The sequence below is a fragment of the Mesoplodon bidens genome (genome assembly GCF_964165515.1).
Source record: "Mesoplodon bidens genome assembly, chromosome: X".
NCBI lineage: Eukaryota > Metazoa > Chordata > Mammalia > Artiodactyla > Ziphiidae > Mesoplodon > Mesoplodon bidens.
This window is the reverse complement of record NC_138163.1, coordinates 666,891-691,010: the sequence shown is the minus strand read 5'-3', so window position 1 is coordinate 691,010 and position 24,120 is coordinate 666,891. Positions and strand designations below refer to the sequence as shown.

At 43.0% G+C, this 24,120-nt stretch overlaps 1 protein-coding gene across 2 annotated transcripts in view; it reads right to left on the bottom strand.

Annotated features, from left to right (window-relative positions):
- Positions 1 to 23,911, bottom strand: part of MECP2 (methyl-CpG binding protein 2) — a 62,994-nt gene extending 39,083 nt beyond the window's left edge. Inside the window, exons 1-2 of one of the 2 annotated variants that reach the window (XM_081221647.1) lie at positions 23,797 to 23,884; positions 18,507 to 18,630 (exon numbers count right to left, since the gene is read on the bottom strand). In XM_081221647.1, the coding sequence (XP_081077773.1) occupies positions 18,507 to 18,532 (26 nt within the window). In that variant the 5' untranslated portion in view covers positions 18,533 to 18,630; positions 23,797 to 23,884. Of the gene's footprint in view, positions 1 to 18,506; positions 18,631 to 23,796 lie in introns of both variants that reach the window. The other variant, XM_081221648.1, reaches the window with a different exon arrangement.
- Positions 23,912 to 24,120: the final 209 nt, after the last annotated feature.

The following is a 24,120-nucleotide window of genomic DNA, read 5'->3' as shown; positions in this document are numbered from 1 at the left end:
AACACAGACGACAGAAACGATAACAGGAGGGGACTTCTGAACAGATGAGATACGTTTCACAAATTTCTAGATGCTGGAAAGAGGAGTGTGTTGACTAATGGAACAGAGTGAATGCACTACTAAGGGAGCTACAAAGGAAATGGGAGCCCCTGTGCCTGTCAGAACCCCCAGAAAGGCTCTCAGATCAGAGCAGACCAGACCAGGGGCAAGCAGGGCCCCTCAAACTCTCACGGACACACAAGTCACATGGGGGACTGTTGACTATCAGATTCTGATCCAGAAGGTTTGGGGGCAGGACACTTTCAGCAAGCTCCCAAGGGGGGCTGACAATACTGGGGTTGGTTAGTGGAGCACATGTGGAGTGGCAAGGTGCCACTTCCTTCCACAGGCAAGAAACCAAAGGGTCTTTTCTAAATCAGAGGCTGGAACCTTCCTTTCCTCCCCACAAGGTTCCTGGTGTGGCCGGCAGCAGCCCAGGTGAAGCCCACCTCCGTCTGGCCTCCAAGGGTCCATGGTGTGAGGGAGGACCCTTGTCTGCTTCCCACCAAAGCCAAGTCCGCAGGTCAGCCTGTCCTGCTCTGCCCTAGCCCCTGTAGAACTCCTACTCCAACCCTCCCTAGGGGGAGGGACCCCACAGGAAATCGGTGACTCCACCAGAGCAGGGGCAGGGTGCCAGCTACCCAGGCCTCTTGTCACCAACCCGAACAGCTCTCCAGGGTCAGGGGAAGAGACCCAGCAATATGGAAGAGAGATCAATTCTGTCCCTAGAGGAAACATAATATTCTCATATTTTAGAAAATAATTCAGCCATAAAACCAGAACAGAAACATCCACAAACAAAAAAGAAACAGAGGACAGGAGTTCAAAGATTAAAAATGGGTTAGTTACAAATACGAAACAACACTGTGTCATTGTTTACAACGGGAAAAGACTGAAAAGTACCCAAATGTCCATCCACAGGGAGCTGCTTGACTAAAGCATGCTTCATCTATACAACGGAGTCTGTGCAGCAGGAACAAAAAGAATGAGGAAGGGAGAGCTCTACGCCGCCATAAACAAGGAGGGTATCGACGCTGATAGGGAGCAATCTCCAGGATAGAGGAAGTGAAAACAAACTAAAAACGAGATGCAGAGCAGCATGTCAAGCATGCTTTCTGTGTAAGAAGGATAAATAAGAATACATATATTCACTGGTTTATCTTTTTGCAAGAGGAAACACTAGAAGGATGAGCAAGAAACTAATAACTTGAGTATTCTATAGGCTTAGCTTCTTAAAAATCAGAAAAAAATTTGGCCTCATTTAAAATTATGTAAGTTTCAGGTGTACAGCATTTGACTTCTGTATACATTACAAAGTGATCACCGCCACAAGTCCAGTTACCATCTGAGGCTTGGCTTTTTTTTTCTTTTAAATTCAAGCCTGTTATACTAGATTCAACAGATACCCAAATTTCGTCTCAATAAATGTAATCAGAATAAATATAACAAAAGAGAATTACAAAACCCATACATGTTGTTTACGTGTACATAAAGTGTGGATATAGGCTATTAATATAAAGAATCATTATGACAATTATAACTTTTTGTGATTCGACAATCATAACTAAAGAAAGTTGGGTAAAGTAGCAATTCCCCGATCAGATTAGGCTTGACTTTTGAACCATCAAATACTTTATGTATTCCAAAAATAAAGAGAAAAAAGCAAACCACAAAACTGAACAGAAATAAACCTAACTATATCAAATCAGTAACATAACTACACAGAAAATTATTCCAAGTGATTTTCCAATACATTATAAAGAAAAATTTGAAACATACAGAAAAATTGAACAAACTGTACAAAGAACACCCACATACTCATCACCCAGATTCTACCACTGTTGACATGATTCATCCACCCATCAATCCATCTTATTTGTGATGCATTTCAAAGTTCACCAGTACACTTCATCCCCAAACACTTCAGCATGCATATCATTAACAAGAGATGAAACTTCATTTTCATTTTTTTAGGTAAAATTTACATCCAGTGAAATGACAAATCTTAAAGGTATCATTTGATGAGTTCTGTCAAGTGCATGCACCTGTACAAGCCAAACCCCCATCAAGATAGACGATGTTACCATGGGAACAAAAAGTTCCCTGGCACCACTTTCCAGGCAGCCCCATCCCACATCCTCAGCAACATTTGGTGTTGTCAGTTTTCAGTTTTGGCCATTCCAGTGGGTGTGTAGTGGTACTTCACTGTGGCTTTAATTTGCCTTTCTTTGATGACTAATGTTAGCACTTTTCCGTGGGAATACTGGTCATCATTCAGATGCCTTCCTTTATGAAGTACTTACTAAAATCTTTTCCTGTTTTAAAAATAGATTTTTTATTATTGAGTTGTAAGAGTTCTTTATATATTCTCGATATGTCCTTTGTCAGATATATGACTTTCTATTTGCGACTTGTCTCAACTATTTTCTCAGTGACTTGCCTTTTCGTTTTCTTAATAGCATCTTTTGAAGAGCAAAAGTTTTACTTTTTTTTTTTTTTTTTTTGCATTACGCGGGCCTCTCACTGTTGTGGCCTCTCCCATTGCGGAGCACAGGCTCCGGACACGCAGGCTCAGTGGCCATGGCTCACGGGCCCAGCCGCTCCGCGGCACGTGGGATCTTCCTGGAGTGGGGCACGAACCCGTGTCCCCTGCATCGGCAGGTGGATTCTCAACCACTGCGCCACCAGGGAAGCCCAAGTTTTACATTTTAATGAAGACCAATGTACCCATTTTTTTCCTTTAATAATTATTGCTTTCTGTATCCTAAGAAACCTTTATCTTCAGATGTGAAGATATTCTGTTTTTTCCTAATAGTTTTATATTTAGGTCCATAATCCATCTGGAATTAATTTTCATGTATGGTGTGAGGTAGTGTTACAGGTTAAATTGTGTCCTCAAAAAACATATGTTGAAGTCTTAACCCCCAGTACCTAAGAATGTGATCTTATTTGGAAATAGGGTCATTGCAGATGTAATTAGTTAAGATGAGGTCATCCTGGAGTAGGGTGGGTGCCTAATCCAATATGACTGGTGTCCTTATAAGAAGATAACCATGTGAAGATACAGACACAACAAAGAGACCACCACATGATGAGGAAGGCACATGCTGGAGTTATGCAGCTGTAAGTCAAGGAACTCCAAAGACTGCCAGCAAACCACCAGAAGCTAGGAAGAAGCAAGGAAGGATTTCCCTACAGGTTTCAGAGGGAGCATGCGCCTGAGGACACCTTGAGTTTTAAGCCATTCAGTTTGTGGTATTTTGTTACAGCAGCCTTAGGCAACTAATATGGGTAGGGTCAAGGTTCCTTTTTGTTTGGTATGAACAGAACCATTTGCTGAAGAGGCTTTCCTTTCTCACACTGAATTGCGCTGGCGCCTCTGTTAAAAATCAATCATAGAAGTTTGGTCGATTTCTGGGCTTTCTAGTCTCTTCCACTGAACTATGTGTTTATCCTTATACAAGTACCAGGCAGTCTTGATTATTGTAGCTTTACAGTAAGTCAAAGTCAGGTAGTATAAGTGTTCCAATTTTGCTCTTTTTCAAGATTGCTTTGGATATTCTAGGTACTTTGCATTTCCATATACATTTTAGAATTGTTGTAAAGATTATTTAGTCTTTCAATCCATGAACATGGTATATCTTTCTATTTATTTAGGTCTTTAATTTCTTTCAGCAATGTTTCCAGTTTCAGTGTACAGACCTTGTACATTTTTCATTAAATTATTCCTAATGGGACTGCATTGTAAATTTCATTTCCAGTTAATTTTTGTATAATTGACCTTGTATCCTGAGACCTTGCTGAATTCACTTTTTAGTTCTAGTACATCATCATTCTCTCCTATAGATTCTTTCAAATTTCTGCATTACCTCCCAAAAGAAACAGTTTTACTTCCTTTTAATATTAATGCTTTTTACCTTTTTTCTTGCCTTACACTGGTTAGAACTTTTCCCTGATTTAAGGGTAACATGTTCAATATTTCATCATTAAATACAATTTATATGTATCTCTTTCTTAAGGCACTTTATCAGATGAGGAAGTTCCCTCTTAATCTGCTGAGTTTCTATTATAAATGAGCACTGAATTTTGTCAAATACTTTTTCTATACTTATTGAGTTCATTATATGGTTTTTCTCCTTTATTCTCTTAATGTGGTGAATTAGACTGGTTTTTAAATGTTACCCCATATTTGCATTCCTGTGATAAGCCTGAGTTGGTTGATATATTATCTTTTTAATATACTGTTAGATTTCATTTGCTAATATTTTATTAAGACTTCGACATTTATGCTCATGAGGGATAATGATCTGTAATTTTCTTTTTATGTAATGTCTGTAAGATTTAGTATCAGGGTTATGTTAGACTCATAAAACAAACTACAAAGTATTCCTTCTTCCTCCTCTATTTTCTAAAAGCTTATGTTTATGTAAGATTGGTGTTATTTCTTAAATGGTTGATGAAATTCAGCTGTGAAACCAGATGGGCCTAGAGTTTTCTTTGTGGAAAATTTTTTTGATAATGAATTGAATCTTTTTACTAAATGAAGGGCTTTTTTCTATTTCATATTATGTCGATTTTTATATGTCCTTTTTTTCAAGGAATTTGTCCATTTCACCCAAGCTGTCAATTTAACTTGTTCATAACATTCCCTTATAATCCTTTTAATGTCTGAAGAGGCTTTAGTAATATCCCCTTTTATGCCTGATACTGGCAGCTTACGTGCTTTTCTTTTTATCTTCATTAGTCTGGCTAGGGGATTATCAACTTTGTTGATATATTTTGGTTTTGTTAATTTTTTCTACTCTTTGTTTTCTATCTCATAAATTTCTGCTCTTACCTTTGTCACTTCCTTCCTTCCCACTACTTACTTTGGGTTTACTTTGCTCTACTTTTTCTAGCTTAAGATGGAATCTTAGATCACTGATTTTATATCTTTTTTCTTTTCTAATAAATGCATTTAAAGCTATAAATTTCCCTCTAAGTATTCCTTTAGCTGTGCCCTATAACACTAAATATGTTGTATTTTCATTATAATTCATTATTACTTGAAATCTTCTCTAGTTTTTCTTGTGATTTCTTCTTTGACCCATGGGTTATTCAGAAATGTGTGGTTTAATTTTCAAATATTTGGGGGTTTTTCCCTAGATCTTTTGTTATAATTTCTAATTTAATCCCATTCTGATCAAAGAACATAATCTGTAGGATCTTAAGCTTCTGAAGTTTATGGAGACTTGTTTTATGGTCTAGCAAAATTGTTGAACTGTATCATGTACACTTGAAAAGAATGTGTGTTCTGCAGTTGTTGAGGGTGTTATTGTATAAATGTGGCTGGTAATACTCAGATCTTCTACATCCTTACTGATTTTTTGGTCTAGTTCTACCAATTATTGAGAGAAGGGTACTAAAATTGTCAAGTACAATTATGGATTTGTCTATTTCTCTCTGTAATTCTGCTAATTTTTCTTCATGTATTTTGCAGCTCTGTAATTAGGCACATACACATTTATGACAGTTAATTTCTTCCTGATGAACAGACCCTTTTATCATTATGAAATGTGTCTTTTAATCTCTGGTAATATCCTTTGTTTTGAAGTCTGCTTTTCTGATATCAGTATTGCCACTCCAGCTTTCCTACGCTTGCTGTTTGCATGGTATATCTTTTTCCATCCTTCTGTTTTTAAGCTAGCTGAGTCTTTATATTAAAACTGTTTATCCTAAAGACAACATATGCTGGGTCTTGCTTTTTAATTCAGCTTACAATCTCTGCCATTTCACTGAAACGTTTAGTCCATTTACATTTAATGAGTTATTGATAAGATTGGCTTTTAGGACCACTAATTTGTTCTTTCATTATGAGCATATTTTCTTTTATGTTCTTGAGCACAGTATAACAACAGCCTAAAATAGTTACTATGTACAGAAAAAAATGTGCTTATCCCTGCTCTTGAGTAAGGGTCACATTTTTCCTATTTCTTCAAACATCTAGATATTTTGAGTGATACACTGTCAGACTTTGGATTCCATTATGTTCCAATGAAGAGTACCGATGTTTATTTTAGCAGGCAGTTAATTTGATAGGACTCAGACTCCAAACTGTCTTCCCTATGGTGGGCAACAGTTGAAATCAGTTTATTCCTTTGGCCTTAGCTAGAGTTTATATGAAGAATTTGCTGCCCGCCCCCCCCTGCCCCTGCGACTGCCCGTGGCTATCTGCTTTCCAGGATTTCTGCCTTCAGTCCTCTGATTCCTTAACCCTTGAGATTATAGGTCTCTATCCAAGTCTCAGTCTCCCTGCAGCAGCACTGACTAGGACTGCCCTTGGGTAAAAAGCCGTTATAAACAGGAAATTCATCTGATGCAGTTCCTTTCTTCCAAGTATCAACTTCCCTCCAGTTTCTGCCTGCTTTAATCACTCTCTAGTGCCTTTAAATAGTTGTTTTTTATTTTTGTCTTTGAGTTTTTAGCTGTTATCTGCAAGGGAGTGGGGGATAGTCCAAGACGAGCTACCTCACTACTACTAGAAGCAAATTCCCCAAGTGACTTTTGAGCACAATAATCTTGATTTTACATCCCTGGTGAGATACATCCTAAGGACAAAAAGAAACAAACTTCGTTCAGGATTTTTATTGTTAGTAGCAATACTGGTATTACAATTTTATAATTACTTTATGTATATTACAAGATAAAGCAAATAAATAACTGTTAATGTTAATTAGGAATGAACACTTTTTGTGTAAGAAAAAGATATTCAAGGATAAAATAAAAGTTAAAGACAAACCCTGTAATGTTAAATTTCCATTGTAGATATCATTATGTATTTATGAGTTAAGAAATTTTTTCAATGTATTCTAGCTTTGTCCACTGCAAGAGCCTAGATACAGTATCAGCCCAGTAAGAGTGTGCATATCTTACACCCAAATCTTGGATTCTAAATACCATTTCCCACTAAAAGGATCCAGAGCTCTTGGAACCAGTTCCAGGGCAGGAAAAGCACACATTGGGATGGAATGTCTTGTGCCAGAAAGCAAAAAATCACTCAAAGACTAATTAATAAGGATACGCCAAGATGACACAGGCGCCAGCATAAAGGGAATCTCAGTGACCAAATTTGGAATAATGTGATCAAAAACGAATAGTGACTTTGGCTGAACTGTAAAACATTTAATAAATAAAACTCCATGAGTCCATATTGACATGAGACAACAGAAAATACAACAGCAAATATTTTGCCACCATTTGAGATGATTATTACACCAACTCCTTACTCTGGAATTTAGTAATCAAAGGCAAAGATTCAGCATTTATACTGATGCAGGGTCATTATATCCCCTTATATAGTGGGGAAGTGCCATACGGACTAAAGGTGATAGAACAGGAACCACTGTTTACAGTTACAGAGAAAACGTGAATATGAATCTCAACAAGGGAGGTGATATAAGCTAACTTGTCTTCTTTCATTTCAGGGAGTTAATATAACTCCCCAACGTTGTCAAATCAAAAAAGATGTATAAGCATACAATTTAGTTTTGACGGTAACCATCAAAGAAACTAAAAGTAGAAACCGTTAAAAGCTGGCATCTCTAGGTCATGGAACAGGAAGGAGGAGGGGTAGACTGCTGTTTTCACCATAACCTCCTTTGAGAGAGGTTATGTTGTTATCAAGTGGCTGTAATATTTTGATTAAAAAAAATCAAAATCCAAGCAACCTAACCCTTCAATAGTTTCCTACTGCTCTGACATTAACATCAAAAATCCTGCACCCAAGGCTTCCCTGGTGGCACAGTGGTTAAGAATCCGCCTGCCAATGCAGGAGACACGGGTTTGAGCCCTGGTCCGGGAAGATCCCACATGCCGCGGAGCAACTAGGCCCGCGTGTCACAAGTACTGAGCCTGTGCTCTAGAGCCCACAAGCCACAACTACTGAGCCCGCGCGCCTAGAGCCCATGCTCTGCAACAAGAGAAGCCACAGCAGTAAGCCCGCGCACCACAAGGAAGGGTAGCCCCTACTCGCCGCAACCAGAGAAGACCCCGCGTGCAGCAACAAAGACCCAGTGCAGCCATAAATAAATGAATGAATGAATGAATGAATGAATGAATGAATAAAATTTAAAATCCTGCGCCCAGCTCGTCAGCCTCTCACCCTGCATCTCCGTCATCCCCCCACCCCTGCTCTGCTCCAGCCACACAGGGCTGTTTAAGTATCTCTCTCTGATTGTTAAGCTCCTGCCAGACTCAGGGCTTTCACACATGCTCTTCTCCATCGGGAAAGCCCTCCTCCACTCTGTGCTTTGCCCACGTCTGTTCACCCCTTGGTTCCCCGTTTCAGCACTGCCTCCTTAGGGGAGGCCTCCTTATCCCTCCCAAGGCTCAGCTGTTCCTCCATTACATATGATCACAGTGAACACTCCCCCCAACTTGTCCTTTAGAGCACTTAACCCATTGTAATTACATAATTACTTGTGCATTATTTAAAGTCTGTCTCTCCAGCCAAACTTAAGCTCCATGAGGAGAGATACCAATCTGTCTCAGTCACCCTACAGCCTGCCTACCACAGTGCCCCAGGTACTGTAGACACCTGACTCCATCATGGAATGAATGGCTGGATGACAGCCTGATGAACTGCATATCCTTCAGCACGGAGCAGCAAGGAACTCAGTACTTAAACTGAACTGTATTGGTCAGATGAAAAAGTTATGAAATGTGGAACAATTCCATCATTTAGAATTAAGTGTCACTGTAACAAACAGGCCTATGAAACATGTAGTGTTTCCTAATGTTGGTGAGAAAGCTGTTTAATATGTCACCCAAAGTCCCACTGCATCCATCAGTGACGTGACCTGTGGCGAGGACTGAGGTCTTAGTGGAGATGGTGGGATGCTGTTGGTTCTGGGGTACATTTTCAATGTAGAGGCCCACAGGACTTGCTGGTGAATTAGAGGAAGGTGAGGAAAAGAAGAGAATCAAGGACAACTCTTAGGATTTTAGATTGGTAACTGGGTGGATGCTGATGTTATTTAATGAGATAGAAACTAGGAAGAGAAGCATTTTTTTTTTTTTTTTTTTTGGCGGTACGCGGGCCTCTCACTGTTGTGGTCTCTCCCGTTGCGGAGCATAGGCTCTGGACGCACAGGCCCAGCGGCCATGGCTCATGGGCCCAGCCGCTCCGCGGCATGTGGGATCTTCCCGGACCGGGGCACAAACCCGTGTCCCCTGCATCGGCAGGCGGACTCTCAACCACTGCGCCACCACGGAAGCCCGAGAAGCATATTTGAAGGGGGAAAAAAAAAGCAAGAGTTCTGTTTTGGACTTGTTACGTTTGAGATGTCAATGAGCAACTCCAGGGGAAATACTGAAGAGGCCATCCAATGTGGGGGCTCCAGTGAGAGGTTAGAGACGCAAGCTGGAGACACAGGCACAGAGTAGAATGGTCAGCACACAGCCATACCCATCATCTGGAGCAATGAAAGCACAGAAACAATGGAAACAACCCTAATTAAATCAAAGTATAGCCATCAATAAAATGTCAGGGGGTCATTAAAAATGATGTAAAAACATTATTCAGGGACTTCCCTGGTAGTCCAGTGGTTAAGACTCCACGCTCCCAATGCAGGGGGCCCGGGTTCAGTCCCTGGTCAGGGAACTAGATCCTGCATGCCTCAACTAAAGATCCCATGTGCCACAACTAAAAGATCCCACACACCGCAACTAAAGATCCCACATGTCGCAACTAAGACCCGGCGCAGCCAAATAAATAAATATTAAAAAAAAAGAGTCCTTCTGTAAAAAACAAACAAACATTATCCAGACATTATCTATCTGTAGACAGCAGATTTATGGGCAATTCTTACTTTTCCTCTCTGTATATTTTCTAAAAAATATTTTTTTTCATGAAACAGATATTGCTTTTATAATTAGAAAATACAATTAAGTTATTTTCATTTTAGGGAAAAGCGATGATATGTTTTTAGTGACATGGAAAGATATCTACAACATTATCATTGAGGAAAGAAGGCAAGTTACAACAGCACATACTCTATGATCCCATTTATCTAAAACAACATATATGCATGCAAACAGGTGCATAAGGAAGACTCTAGAAGGATGTTTAAAATACCAATAGCAAAGGTAACTCTTAGGCTATTATTTGCCAGTTGTAGTTGCATTACACTTTGCACAGTATCTGGAAAACACTAAATGTGTTCATAAAAAATATGATATAATAATTTGAACTAAGCTTTAATGTCATTCTGTCTCTCTTTATTGCACCTGTGCTTTAGGGCTTTCCTTGATCTCTTTCCCCAACACAGTAACCACTCAAGTGCTGGCTGTTCTTGTATTTGTAGTTGCACAGTATAATGGACACAACCGGCATTCGTAACCTTTTTATGCCATGGGCCCTTTTGGCCCTCTGAACCACTCTTCAGAAGAATGTTTTGAAGTGCGTAAAATAAAATGCATAGAAATTGATTAACAACTTACTTCGAGAATTGGTGCTAGAGTAATGTGCTTCTTTAGTAAGCCACTAAACAGCCAAATCTACATGTGGGTCTGATAACTAAGTCTGAATTGTGATGAACACAAGTGATATTTCAAAATCTCTGTAATTGTAATATGATATGAAAGCATCTTTGATCTCTATTGGTGACAAAATCACAGGTACTCCTAATACTACCATGGTCTGCTGACTATATTTGTCATTAAATTTTCAGTGAGAGGTTAATGAAAATAAAGACGGACTGTTTTTCCCATCCAAGGTTATAGAACCCCTGACTTCTCAACCCTGAGTCAGAACCCTCAGTCTAGAAAGATAAACAGCAAACAGTAACAGCAGTTTCCTCTGCATGGTGGAATTTCCAGGGTGATTTCCATACGCATTTTCTAAATTTTCTACAATGATGCTTTACTTATGTAATTAAAAAATAAAGAGCATAATGAATAGTTTTTGTTTGGTTGTTCATTTTGTTTTGTCTTAAACAACTTGGAAGAGTGGTTAAGAAATTTTATACAGTTGCTTACAAGCTGTATTAACAGTTTCTTACAGAGTGATACCACTTAAAAAAGACTTTCAACCTTCCCTAACTACATATTATGATGAATTGAATCATTCCTGTGTTCTTACAAACCTAGAAAAAAATTCACTAGAATTAGTTATTCTGGAGTTAAAAGGAACAAAAAGACAAACTGTCACAACTGAAGACATTTGTCTACTTTTTTGCCAAGTGTAATTCCAAAAACAGCTGAAAATATTAGAGCGAATTAGTACTTAATATGGACTAATAGCTTCTGCTGTTTACAAAAACACAAACCCCACAAACACACAGAAATTTATATTTTAAAAATACGTTACTAAAAGTGTATATACAAATTTAAAATACAACTTTTCAAGGAAATGTCAAAACTTAAGTACCACTAGAAACCCCAGAAAAAGGAAAATGCTTTAATTTTTCAAAAATAATTTACATGTAGAAAGTCAGCTCATGCTGAAAAGTGCTCAAGTTGGTGTCTTAGCAGCAACGTGAAATGTTGCAAAGGAGATGGGAATGAAGGGAAATGTGCACATCTCAGAAGCCTTCTTTGATTTCTTTCAAATCTAAAAATAAAACCTTCGGACTGCTCTATTAATAAGTCTGGAAAATGGATGCCTTTTTTGTGGAAAGCTTTCACAAACACAGAAATAAAAATATCTTCTTCTTGGTTAATAGACCCAAAGGATGTAAACATAAACCAGATGTCAATCCTTGTTTCTCCACAATTCCACTCTCCCTCAGGGCTCTGGTGGGACTTTGGTTGTAAAGATGTCTCCACAGCACAAGGAGACATGTTAAATGAATGAAGGGCTGCACAGAGCAACATGGACCAGGCTCAAAAGGCCAAGTATAGCGTGAAAAGAGCAAGCTGCAGAATGTCACATACAGTAGGATACCATCCTGTAAATTTGCAAAACACTTTTGAATGTTATATACTGGCACGTGGAACACAGCATAGAGCACGCATGGGGAGTATGCCCATCACCTTCGGGGGACAGGGCGGCAAGTGCAACCATAGGCTGGGGTGTCACTGGAGCTGTCTCATTCGAGTTCCATAAGAGGAGGCTGACGTGAACTGGGCAAACTGCTAACATTTCCGGAGTACGAAGAGAAAGTACCCGAGTCTACCCCTCGAGTAGAGTGCAGAGGACAGGGAGGAAGAGGGCCAGGAGGCCTGTGGGAAGGCAGGACCTGAGGAGCAGCAGGGTTGCGATGGCCTGCGGGAGCGCGAGCGCGGAGCAGCGGGTGCCAAGGAGCCCACTGCCCGAGCCCGGGCTCGCGGGGATGATGGCGGCGCCATCCGCAGGGGCTCATCAGGGTGGACCTGGTCCTTGACAAGACAGGAGTGAGCTTGCTCATGCACTGCTTCCTTCACCACGAAAGCCTTGGCAAAAAAATACTAAATAAAAGTGAGAACTAAGCAGTGCGTTTGGTCCCACAGTTGACTCACAGGCCAGGCAAGCTGTCTCCCTCCTCGCAGTATCGAATGTCAGAGTGAAGCCCTGGGGCAGAAGTGGAGGGAAGGAAGGTTCCAGGAAGAGGTCTGGAGCAGGAACCCCAGGGGCCTGATGGGTAGGCGACCAGCCGACTCAGGGCAGATGGCCTCGAAAGCAGAGGCGGGGTGGGGGGAACAGGCCGGGTGGCCAGAGCGCCTGGCACGGCCTCCGGGGGCTCCGGGGGCTCTCAGAGTGCGGCGGCTCGGAAGGGAAGCTGAGCCTATTTGGCACAGCCGGTGCAGCTGTGTCTGATCTCCCACCAGCACACTCTGCCAGTGCAGCTGCTCTGAGACCCCTGCCTGTCTCATCCCCGCACCATGAGCCCTCGTGGCCAGCCTGACAGTTCTCTCTTATCCGAGCCTGCAGACGGGCTGCTCTCTCCTCCACACATACTTTCTCCTGGACTAGTTAATGTTGCCTTATCGTTCAGGTCTGGGGGGGGGTCACTTTTCAAAGAAGTCTCCTCCCTGACCCTACCCTGAAGTCTAGGTGGGGTCCCTCAAATATTTATGTGCACCCTCAGTGGCCACTGTAGCATTCAGCCCCTTGTAAAGTAATGGCCTATTTGCCTGCCTGTCTGTCTTCCTTTAGACCACAAGACCACTGAGGCTAGGAACAGTCCCTAGCATCTAGGACAGGAACTGACAAATAACAGATGCTCAATTAGTACAGGGTAAATGAATAAAGTATTGCAATATAAGAGTACCATGGTCAAAGACAAATGAAGCAACTGCAATATGGCCCTGGAGATTCCTTATGCATATTACAATACAAAAAAGACAGAACGTCCAGCAGCTACGGCACTCTTCAACCCTGAGTCCCAAGGAGCCACTGCAACTTAGAACAATACCAAAATAAAAATGCTCCATTTTCTTCAAGATTTCACAAACGGGACTTCCCTGGTGGCCCAGTGGTTAAGAATCCGCCTGCCAATGCAGGGGACACAGGTTCGAGCCCTGGTCCAGGAAGATCCCACATGCTGCAGAGCAACTAAGCCTGTGCGCCACAACTACTGAGCCTACGCTCTAGAGCCCGCGAGCCACAACCACTGAAGCCCGCGTGCCTAGAGCCTGTGCTCCGTAACAAGAGAAGCCACCTCAACAAAAAGCCCACGTGCCACAATGCAGTCAAAAATAAATAAATTAAATAAATAAATTTAAAAAAAAGATTTCACAAACAAGCACAGGCTGAAGTTCCCCTTGCCAAGTAAAGGGTCCTGTCTCAGCCTCTGCTCACATGAGGTCATGAAATGGAAGCTTCTGAAATTTTGCTTTCTCGTGCTAACTGCTGAAAGCAATTTCTTCCTAGCCTAATAAACAGCTCTCTAATCTCTACAAATTGCAGTGCAGTCATACATTTTTGTGCTTATCTACTCATATGTAGTTTTTCTCTAAAACTGTGCAATTAAAAGGCCATCCTTGATTTAGCAATATCTATCAAAGTTTAAAATGCATATATCCTTTGACCCAGCAAGTTCCATCTCTAGGAATTTCTCCTACGGATAAACTTGGCTGTGAGCAAAATGGTATTATGTAAAAAACTATTCACTACTGCGTTAATGAAATAAAAAACACTGGAAACATAAATGTCCAGCAAGAGAAAACCACTTAAAGAAATTACGGTGCCTCCATAATGGACTACTACCCCAACCCTTAAAAAGAGTGACGTGGCTCTATAGAAACTGATACCCAACAATCGCCAAGATATATTAACTAAAGAGAGCAAACTTTGCGAATACGCACAGTATTTTACTGTTTGGTAAAAAAACACACACCTTTGTGTGTGTAGACACATACATAAAATATATACATAAACACACGTATAAAAACATATAATAATATGAGGTATCTAGAAGAGTCAATTTCACAGGAGACAGGAAGTAGAGGAGTGATTGCCAGAGGCTGGGGGAGGAAGGAAGAATGGGGAGTTATGGTTTAAAAGGGACCATTTCAGTTTTGCAAGATAAAAAGGGTTCTGGAGATACACAGTGGTGATGGCTGCACAACAATGAGAATATCACTTAATGTCACTAAACTGTATACTTAATAATGGCTAAAACAGTAAATTTTACGTTATGACTATTTTACCACAATTTAAAAATTACACACACACACAGATTAATAAGAAATTGGTAATGATGACTGCCTTCAGGGAGAGAAATGGATGTCTGGGGACAGAGTGGCAAGGAGATCTTATACCATGTAACCTTTTGTACCACCTTTTTCATTCCGTACTATATACCTAACTATTCTAAAACATCATTAAAAAAAACCCCTCAGCCTTATACAAGAAGCCTTTTCCTTAATCACAAATCATTTATATCATTTCTTTAAGTAAAAAAAAAATCAGGATTCCACTTCAGTTTTGAGGGTATTTATTAGATTTAAATGATACAAGTTGCAAAAAATTACACTTGTTCCCCTAAGATTATATTCACCAAAATCCTGTCTTTATTTTTTATCAGCTATTACAGAAAGCTTCAAAATCATTATAGAAGAAAATTAACATTTTTATCAGTACGCAACTTTTATTCCATCACAACCAAGCCAGCTGAATATAGAACTATTTTAACAGCAAAAAGCCCTCATCATAAATCAAGACACAAATCAGCCTTCAATTACATGAGTTAGAAAACAAACTATGCTTATGTTGCAGTCTACCGTAAAGCTTTAACTTCTATGTCAGAATTTAAAACACACACATGCACACACACCCCCTCTGGATTCCTCCTAGTTTATCTAAAACCTACTTTTGTGAAGATCCACTATTTTCTTGAGTCTTCCGGAATGAGCACTGTGGCCATGCAGTTGGCATCACGACCTGTGTAGCCTACCCCAGCACCCCTTGCCTGGTCAAGAAGGTAGTACTTGCAGGGCCCAGCACCGTCCCTGGCTCAAAGCAGGGGCTAAAATATTTGTTGGGTGAATGAATAAATGATTATCTGCTGACAGGCTTGCCATCAAGCCTCACAAAGAAAAAATTCAGAAAGAAAAAAGTAAGAGACGCTTTGTTCACCTGAAGTCAGCATATGATACACGTGAAGACCAGATGACTGGTTCACCAAATGGCTATGATACAACTGGCTAGGTGGGCTCTAGACCTCATCCCACCGCAGAGTTAAATACAAGTATTTTAAATACCATACAAAAAACAACTTACCTATAAGATTCTTTTGCATGTATCAAATATGTATATATGAATATAGCACATCATCAAGTTTTTTAGGAAGGAAATACAGATGCACATTGTCATGTTTTTAGAGTAGGAAAGGACTTTCTAAGTATAAAAGCAAAAGAAGAAACCATAACAGAAATTTTACATAACAAAAAGACAAGCAGGATCAAAAGATACATGACATGGGCTTCCCTGGTGGCACAGTGGTTAAGAATCCGCCTGCCAATGCAGGGGACACGGGTTCAAACACTGGTCTGGGAAGATCCCACATGCCGCGGAGCCACTAAGCTCATGTGCCACAGCTACTGAGCCTGTGCTCTAGAGACCACGAGCCACAACTACTGAAGCCCATGTTTCGCAAGAAGAGAAGCCACCGCAATGAGAAGCCCGCACACCGCAACAAAGAGCAGCCCCCACTCGCCACAACTAGAGAAAGCCCACGCACAGCAACAAAGACCCAACACAGCCAAAAAAAAAAAAAAAAGATATCCGACAAAGTAGGAAAAATATCTGCATGATGACAAAGAATTAATTTCCTTAATACATTAAGAGTTCTTATAAATTGACTTAAAAAGAAATATCCTGAGGGAATGATAAATGCAGAATATGAACAGGCAATTCACAAAGACCAAATACAAATGGCCAATGACTACTGACATTCAGCCCCAGTAATAACCCAAGGAGCACAAATTTAAAAGATGGATATCCAATTCTGGGAGGGTATGGGAACTGGCACTTTCTAAGACTGTCGTGGGAAATGGGATAGACATTTTGGAAGGTGATGTGGTAGTACCCACCAGTAACTCCAAGTCTAGGCAGCCATTCTTCAAAAAGACTGGCACGTGAGGAAGTTCAATCCAACAGCGTCTTAAAATGTGAACCATTGGGAAAACCAATAGGGGGACAACACATGATAGTAAATTGGCACCAAACCATGCTGCTATTAAATAGAAATGAGGCAGAGAAACGCATCACATGGATAGATGCAGAATACGTACAATACCATTCTTGTTTTGTCAAAAATACAAAAGGTGCGTATTGGCGTAGCCTGAGAAGATGATTCAGAAGGATCTACGTTAAGCTATTAACAGCAGTTACTCTGGGTAGTGGGCACGGAGGGTAATGGGGAGCTTTCGCTTTTTTACTTGATATACTTTAAAATGGTTTGAACTTTCTATAAAAAGCATGTATTATTTTTATAATTTCTTAAAAAGGAAGAGAAAAATAGCAAGATATCAAGCACTTATCTATTAAAAACAGGTTCTGTCCTTTGAGAATTACCTTCAAAGTTCCTTGAAGCTCAAATGGCCGTGTCTTTCCCATTCATAAGTAATAAGAAATATTTTTAAAAACATCTCTTCCTTTCTACATTTCTTAGAAGAAACTGTACAGAGTCACCACTGTCTTCTAAAATCCATTCGTAATCTGAGAAAAAGACTATTAAACACATAAATCACCCCCTTAGGCCTAATATCTATCAGAAGAAACCCATTCACTGCCTATATTACATTTAGTCCACCCAATTTCTGAGACAATGCACAAAGCGCCAGCCACAGAACTCCCACCAGCATAAATACGTGGCGTACAAAGAACGCCCTGTCGGCAGGGCCCAGGGCACAGCCCGCAGCGGTAAATGGGAATGACAATTTGAGTCACAGGATCAGGAGTGAAACCGAACTTGGGACTTGGAGGCAGTGTGATGCTCTTCACTTCCTTCTACACCTTTTATTCTCTGCCACCCAAACTCTGCCCCTTGCACAGCCCCGAAATGGGCGATCTGTTACGGATGTCCACACGGCTTTACACTGAGGCGTCAGAAACCACTAGAGAGATACAGCAAAGTGCTACTTGAGGGTCTCAGCTGGAATCACAATGGCAGCATATGTGTAAACTCACATTTTTTCTTAGGAAAAGAAATGGAAAAATCAAATTAGAACGTTCTGTCTTACCACATGGAATGTTTGAAATCCGGATGTCAAAACATCAAATGTGGAGTGACCCCTACTCTAAAAAAGCTTAAGATATTGAGCCAGACAGTTGAGAAATTAGGGAACCACTCATTTTTACGAAATTAAAGTCCACGCAGTGGCGCCAAAGTAGCCCAAAGCGCGGCTGATAGAGCCTCTAAGTGTCAGACTCAAATGACTTAGCTTCCCAGCTTTTCAAAAGGCATTCATTCTGCTCTAGAGTCTCAAGAGCCAGAAGTGTATCTGGGTGTTCTCTGCAGTCCCCGTGGGAGGAGTGCGGCAAGCACACGCCATTAGCCATGGGCTCCGCTGTCTGGCAACAGCTTTCAGGATGTCATCCTTCTAGGGGACCACACACCAGTTCCCACGTCTGAAAACGCATTACCGCCACTCACTAATGTTGACCAGGAAGTCATTTACCAAAGCAAACAAAGCACAGTGCTGAAGGCCGCTAGGCGACAGCAGTAGCGGCAAGTGAAGAGCTCAGTCAAAGTGCTCTCAGCTCAGCTGACCTGCTTGAAGGTGAACTGAAGGTGCAGGTCACCAGTTCCGGCTCTAATCTGACACCCGCCCCCAGATCACACTGTGGCTACCAAGTAGCCCTACCCAAACTGACCTTTCAGGGCTCAGGGAAGTGACTTTTTTTTATTATATGGCACAGTTTGGCACAGTTATGTCTTTAGTCTTTGGGGTACTTTTATACTGTCCAAGAGTAGTATAACTTGTTTTATTCCTTTTTTTTTTTAAAAACAGATGGCCAAACCAGGACATATACTAAAAAAAAAAAAAGGAAGGTTACTTACCTGAGCCCTAACATTCCAGCTACCATGGAATCTTGTTGGAGCTGGTCTACAGAAGCAAGATGTATTCTGGGGAGTCACATGTCACATCAAAGCAGGAACTGGTGAGTCTGTATTTTTATGGAGCCTAAAACAAAGAAAATCGTAAGTTGAAAGCCCCCATTGTGCTCCACGACCTTTTTCCCAGGGCTATTTGGGACATTTTGAAGATAAACATACAGACAAAGTACTATGCTATCTCCCGGCTTACCTAGCTAGAAACAAAGAATAAACTGCAATTTACTGACATATAACACACTGTGCTAAAATAAAGGAAAGACTCATGCATGTTAGAACCGACACTATCACAGGTCTTGTCACCTCTGAGGGAAATTTTGACACTATAAAGCATACCGTTAGTAGCGATCTCTAGTTAGTATTTCTTGCAACATGTCATACAGAAATACTCAGGGAGAGAAGACATGTTCAAGAGAACGTGCAACATCAAAATGTCATCCCAAGAAGAACACATGAAATCCAGAGGCAAAGTCTCCCTTCATTTTAAAGCAGCTGAAGTTGCAACAAGCTGCTGTAACATCACATGAAGGGGCTTTAACCGTGAGAGAAAAAAGGCAGCACCAACAGAAACCAAGTGCCCTGGGAGATCCAAAGCTATCCTCAAAAATACACAAGTCTGTTTTAGAGCAATCACTTTTAAGCTTCTCAGATCAGAAAATCAAAATGTTCAACAAACTGGGTTAATAGCTTGATAGTTTCTATTTTGCTTTTGAACACATGTTCAAAAAAGGTCTTTTGTCACTCTATTTTTTATCAAGATAACCATCATTTCCTTGTTAAACCTAAACTGCCCCATATTAGCTAATTTCTGATACCTTGCTGGCCCAAGAGTAGCACTTTTATCTTTAGACTAAAAAAAGCCTAGAGTGTAAAACTTAGAGACTCTTCAAACAATTACTCATGCAATCAAACCCAGAGGAAGGGCAACACCAACCAAGTCTTTTACTGCTGGTCTGTAACTACCAGGATGGTACCTGGAATTATCTGTTGAGGTGCAGTGAGACCTTATAATTCCCTTAAACATTCGAGCCATAGGACACTTTGAAATCCCAGAAGTCAAGGTTACAGTATTACTCAGTTAGCTATATAATAAAAATCAAACTGGCACCCTGGCTGGGAGGCCCCGGAACAGCCACATCTTCTCACAGCTGCATTTGTTTTTTGGTAAACTGCATTTTTATTTGTAAACTGAGGGAGCTAGACTAAGGTTCCTTCTAGCTCTGAAATTTTAAGATCTCTGATAACTCAGGATTCCATGGCGAAAAAAAAGAGCCAGCAAATGAGAGCACTTAGGTGAAGACCCAATAAAGCAATGATTTGCAGGTCCATATACATAGTGCCCCCAGCTCTTAGGCACAGAAGCCAACTGAACCCTTCCTAAGGATTGCTCCCAAGAGTCCAGACCTCTGCAGTACTGTAAAACAGCTATGCTAAAGACACATTCATACACCAGCAGAACCAACATAAGTGTGCCTTGAAGAAGCGAAAAAGGCCAAGGCTTTATTCTGTAATGGAACGGTCACAACCCCCCTTAAACATGGGAGTAGGCATGCCCTGCCAGCCCCCCAATTCCCATTCCCACTCAGTTCCCACACACACCATACCTACCATCAAAGGGGTGGAACCAGGTATTTAAGCAATGGCATGCAAATCAAGCTTTCAATAAGAAGAGGTTCCTTGCCAGAGAAAGGCAAAAGAGACCAGGGTAAAGGCAGAAGAGCACAACTTCTGTGTCAGTGAGTCCAAGGAAGAGGAACTCATTTACATCCATCCTACCCGAAATGAGGTAAAGGCACAGAGGTGACAATGGCAGTTTGACTGGAGAGGGCTGGTACAGAAGCACTGAGGACAAGGTCCTTCCATTGGAGCGGCAGTAATGCTCTCCCCAAGAAAAAAGGTTGCGTCTGCCGGCCACACGAGGCTGGTCTGCATGCATGTCACCAGAGCAGAGGGTGGTGAGAACAAGCAGGTGTCCTTCCACACTCCCTTGAACCACCAGTCTAGGACCAATGCTTTACCACTTCTGCACTTAAAACACTAGTTACTACAAATGCCAAACATTTTCTGTGCTTCTCTTCTTCTCATAGATAACTTGGGCAGGCTGGCCACAAACTGCTCTTAGCCAATTAAAAGCTTTTCACTGTTATTCACCTTTATAAAAGATTACAGGGCTTCCCTGGTGGCACAGTGGTTAAGAATCCACCTGCCAATGCAGGGGACACGGGTTCGAGCCCTGGTCCGGGAAGATCCCACATACTGCAGAGCAACTGAGCCCGTGCGCTACAGCTACTGAGCCTGCGCTCTAGAGCCCACGAGCCAAGTACTGAGCCCGCGCGCCTAGAGCCAGTGCTCCACAACAAGAGAAGCCACTGCAATGAGAAGCCCTTGCACCGCAACCAAGAGTAGCCCCCGCTCGCCGCACCTAGAGAAAGCCAGCGCGCAGCAATGAAGACCCAACGCAGCCAAAAATAAATAAATAAATAAGTAAATAGATGTTTTTAAAAAAATAAAGAAAAGATTACAGGTTCCAGGAGACAGCATTTATAATGTAAACAGTCCCGGGCAGGTGTATTAGTGGTGGAAACCGCCCTCCAGTAAGGAACTGACACTTTTCCGTCTGCTCTTCTTTATTCTAGGTTCAAGAAACGAGCTTCTCATGCCATCTCCACACGGGGGAAGGGGTATTCAGGTGGGATAACATCATACTGGACTCATCCAGCCACTTCTGTCAAATTCCACAGCTTGCCTCCCCACCCCACTAGATTCAGCCACACAGAGAGGCAGGGCAGGCAGGGAAACAATGGCTGTGGCTGGAAATTGCAAATAGAATGCAAAACTGTATTCTAACCCTCCTGAAACATAAGCAGCGCAGTGCAAAAGTTGGAGTACGGTTGGACTGCATCATGCTCTATCAAGTGAAACAAAGACCCGGGAGTCTAGGTTTAAAGCATTCCAGGCAAATCTGTAACAACACAAAAAGAGCATGGTGTGATAGGCCAGTACTGGCAAGAAAGCCACAGAAGGTTTCTTCAGGCTGTTAGGACACGATGACTTCAGATGCCACCAATCACTTTGCAGAGAAACTATATTCTGGAAGCTGTCTGTGCAGTTTAAAGGGATAGGGATATGATGGAACAACTGACTGGAGGGGCCCCCAAGGAGGCTAATGCACTGCCAATGATGCAAAACAAAGCAGAGCCCTTGTCCTGTCACGTCTCAGGCTTAAGACGTACAACCCTTGGAATCTTCGTCAAGTGAGCTTGTGTTATCTGTGTGTGCAGACTGGAATGCACCGCAGTGATCGGCCGGCCACCTGGCTGACATGTCATGAATGGGTACTCTGTGGCAACTTATTTAATCAACTGTACTTCTACTAGATTGATTGTGCCCTTTAAGGTTCTGATATGTCTGGGTAAGAAAATAAAAGCAAATGTTTCCTAGGCTCCGTGACTAGGATTTGAAGTAGAAGTCCTAAAAAATCCATAAATAAGCCTATTTCCGTAAATCCCTGGTGGAAATTCCCAAAAGACCTAAAAAAATCCAGATTTTTTTTTTTTAAAAAATAAAGATCCAGCATATTTCAAAGGACCCAAGAGGAGAGGTTAATCTCATTGTTAGCTGAAATCACTCAGATGCAGATGAAAATTCCGGCCATGAAACCTCAACTTCTCCTGTATAGTAACTGCCTATTAACAATGAATTTTACTACCAAGGCCCAAATATGCTTCATTTTTGTAATATAACAAAATGCCTAAAACTTGCCAGAGTCCTACAAAGTGTAAGCCACTCAGCCTCCCAGGCCAGTAGGTTCGGTTCCACAATCACCAACCACCCCCTGAATTTGATCCTACCATCTTACAATTTGGGGCACTGATCCCGCACAGCAGAGACACAACGTGTGAATGGCTCTGCAGAGCCTGTTCCTGGTTCCTGGAAAAACCAGAAGCACACATCTGCCTGACCATGAGTCAGGAATATCAATTTTGTGGTGGAGCCCATTTCTGCTGTGACCAATCCACACCGAACACACTCACAATAGAAGCGACGGCCTCACAGGTGTATTCCAGAGACAGCTTTTCCCCCTTGGATCCACACTCAGCAATGCCATGAACGGTCTCCTCTGTAAGAGCAATCTTTAGACTCTTCACAATGACCTTAAGTCTTCAGTGCAAAACCACAAAAACATTGCCATGCCACGAATAAGTCACCTGAGTTTCAGTTTGCGTGACTCAGAACCAAACTAAAAAGAAAATAAACTTTCAGGGACCAACTGACAGGAGCCACAGCGATGCGGTGAACTTGCCCCATCTGGTACTGATGATCTTGAGCAGGGCACGCTCCAGGACTATGGAAGCCCGTCACATACTATGTCCCACTCTCCACTTATGTAACTGAAGATCGCCGGCGAAGGGGGGGAGGATGGGAGGGCGCTCGTATTCTGAGGCCACGGCACCCCCAAAGGCCCTGGGGGCGCGCTCCCACCGAAGAGCCTCAGGTGCTGCCGGACACAGTCCCCTACCCACGGCTCCTGATGGCAACTATAACCGCCTCTTTCTGATGAGCTGTGGGGTCAGGAACACAATGTCTAGTACCTTTTGTGGGTGGACAATAATTCCCACCTACTTGTTCCTGGTAGATGCGAAAGAAACTCGCTCGCAGTGGGGGCAGAAAGTCATGGAATGGGCGAGAAGGAGGGGGAGGCAAAGCCTGGAGATGGGGGTGAAAGCGCAGGAGCCCTTGTGGCGCACTCTCCCGACGGGAGGCGGACTGCGCACGCGCGCCAGTGGGGGGGCCGAGTAACGGGAGAGGGGGCGCGCGAGGGAGGGAGACGGGAAAGCGCGATCCAGGGAGAGGCCGGGGCCGCGGGCGCGCGACGGCGCCTCGGGCCCGAAGCCCCGCGAAGGGCACGACGCGCGCGCGCAGCCCCGACAGGCGAAACCCCGGCGACAGGGGTGCCCGCGGGGCCGGGGGCCGGCATGCGCGCCGGAGGCGGGAGGGCGGGGGGAACCAGGCGAAGGCAGCCCTGGGAGGCCGCGCCGAGGACGGTCACCCGCAAGTGCGGGTAACGGGCCGAGGGGGGGGCGCCGTCACCAGCGGGAGGGGGAGGGTAGAGAGGAGGGACGCCATCCGCCAGCCGTGTCGCCCGACCCCGCGGGCCCCTCCCGCGCCACGTCCCGCCCCTACCCTCCGCCCCCCAGCAAGGGTCCCCGCCCGCGGCCGCGGCGGTCCCACTCACAGTCTCTCCTCCTCGCCTCCTCCTCCTCCTCCGCTCGGCGCGGCAGCGGCGGCGGCGGCCATTTTCCGGACGGCTTTTACCACAGCCCTCTCTCCGAGAGGAGGGAGCGCGCGCGCCGCCGACGCCGAGACCCCGCACGGCCGACGTCGTGCCCCGCCCTCCCGGTCGGCCTGTGCGCTGCTGCACCTGCGCGCCCGCGCCCCGCCCCCGGCGCCGCTGCCAGCCGGCCCGCCATTGGGTGCAGCGGCCGGGGCAGGGCGGAGCCTCGGCGGCGACGCCTCCAATTGGCGGGAGTTCGTGTCCATTCCGGCAAAGGAAAAAGGG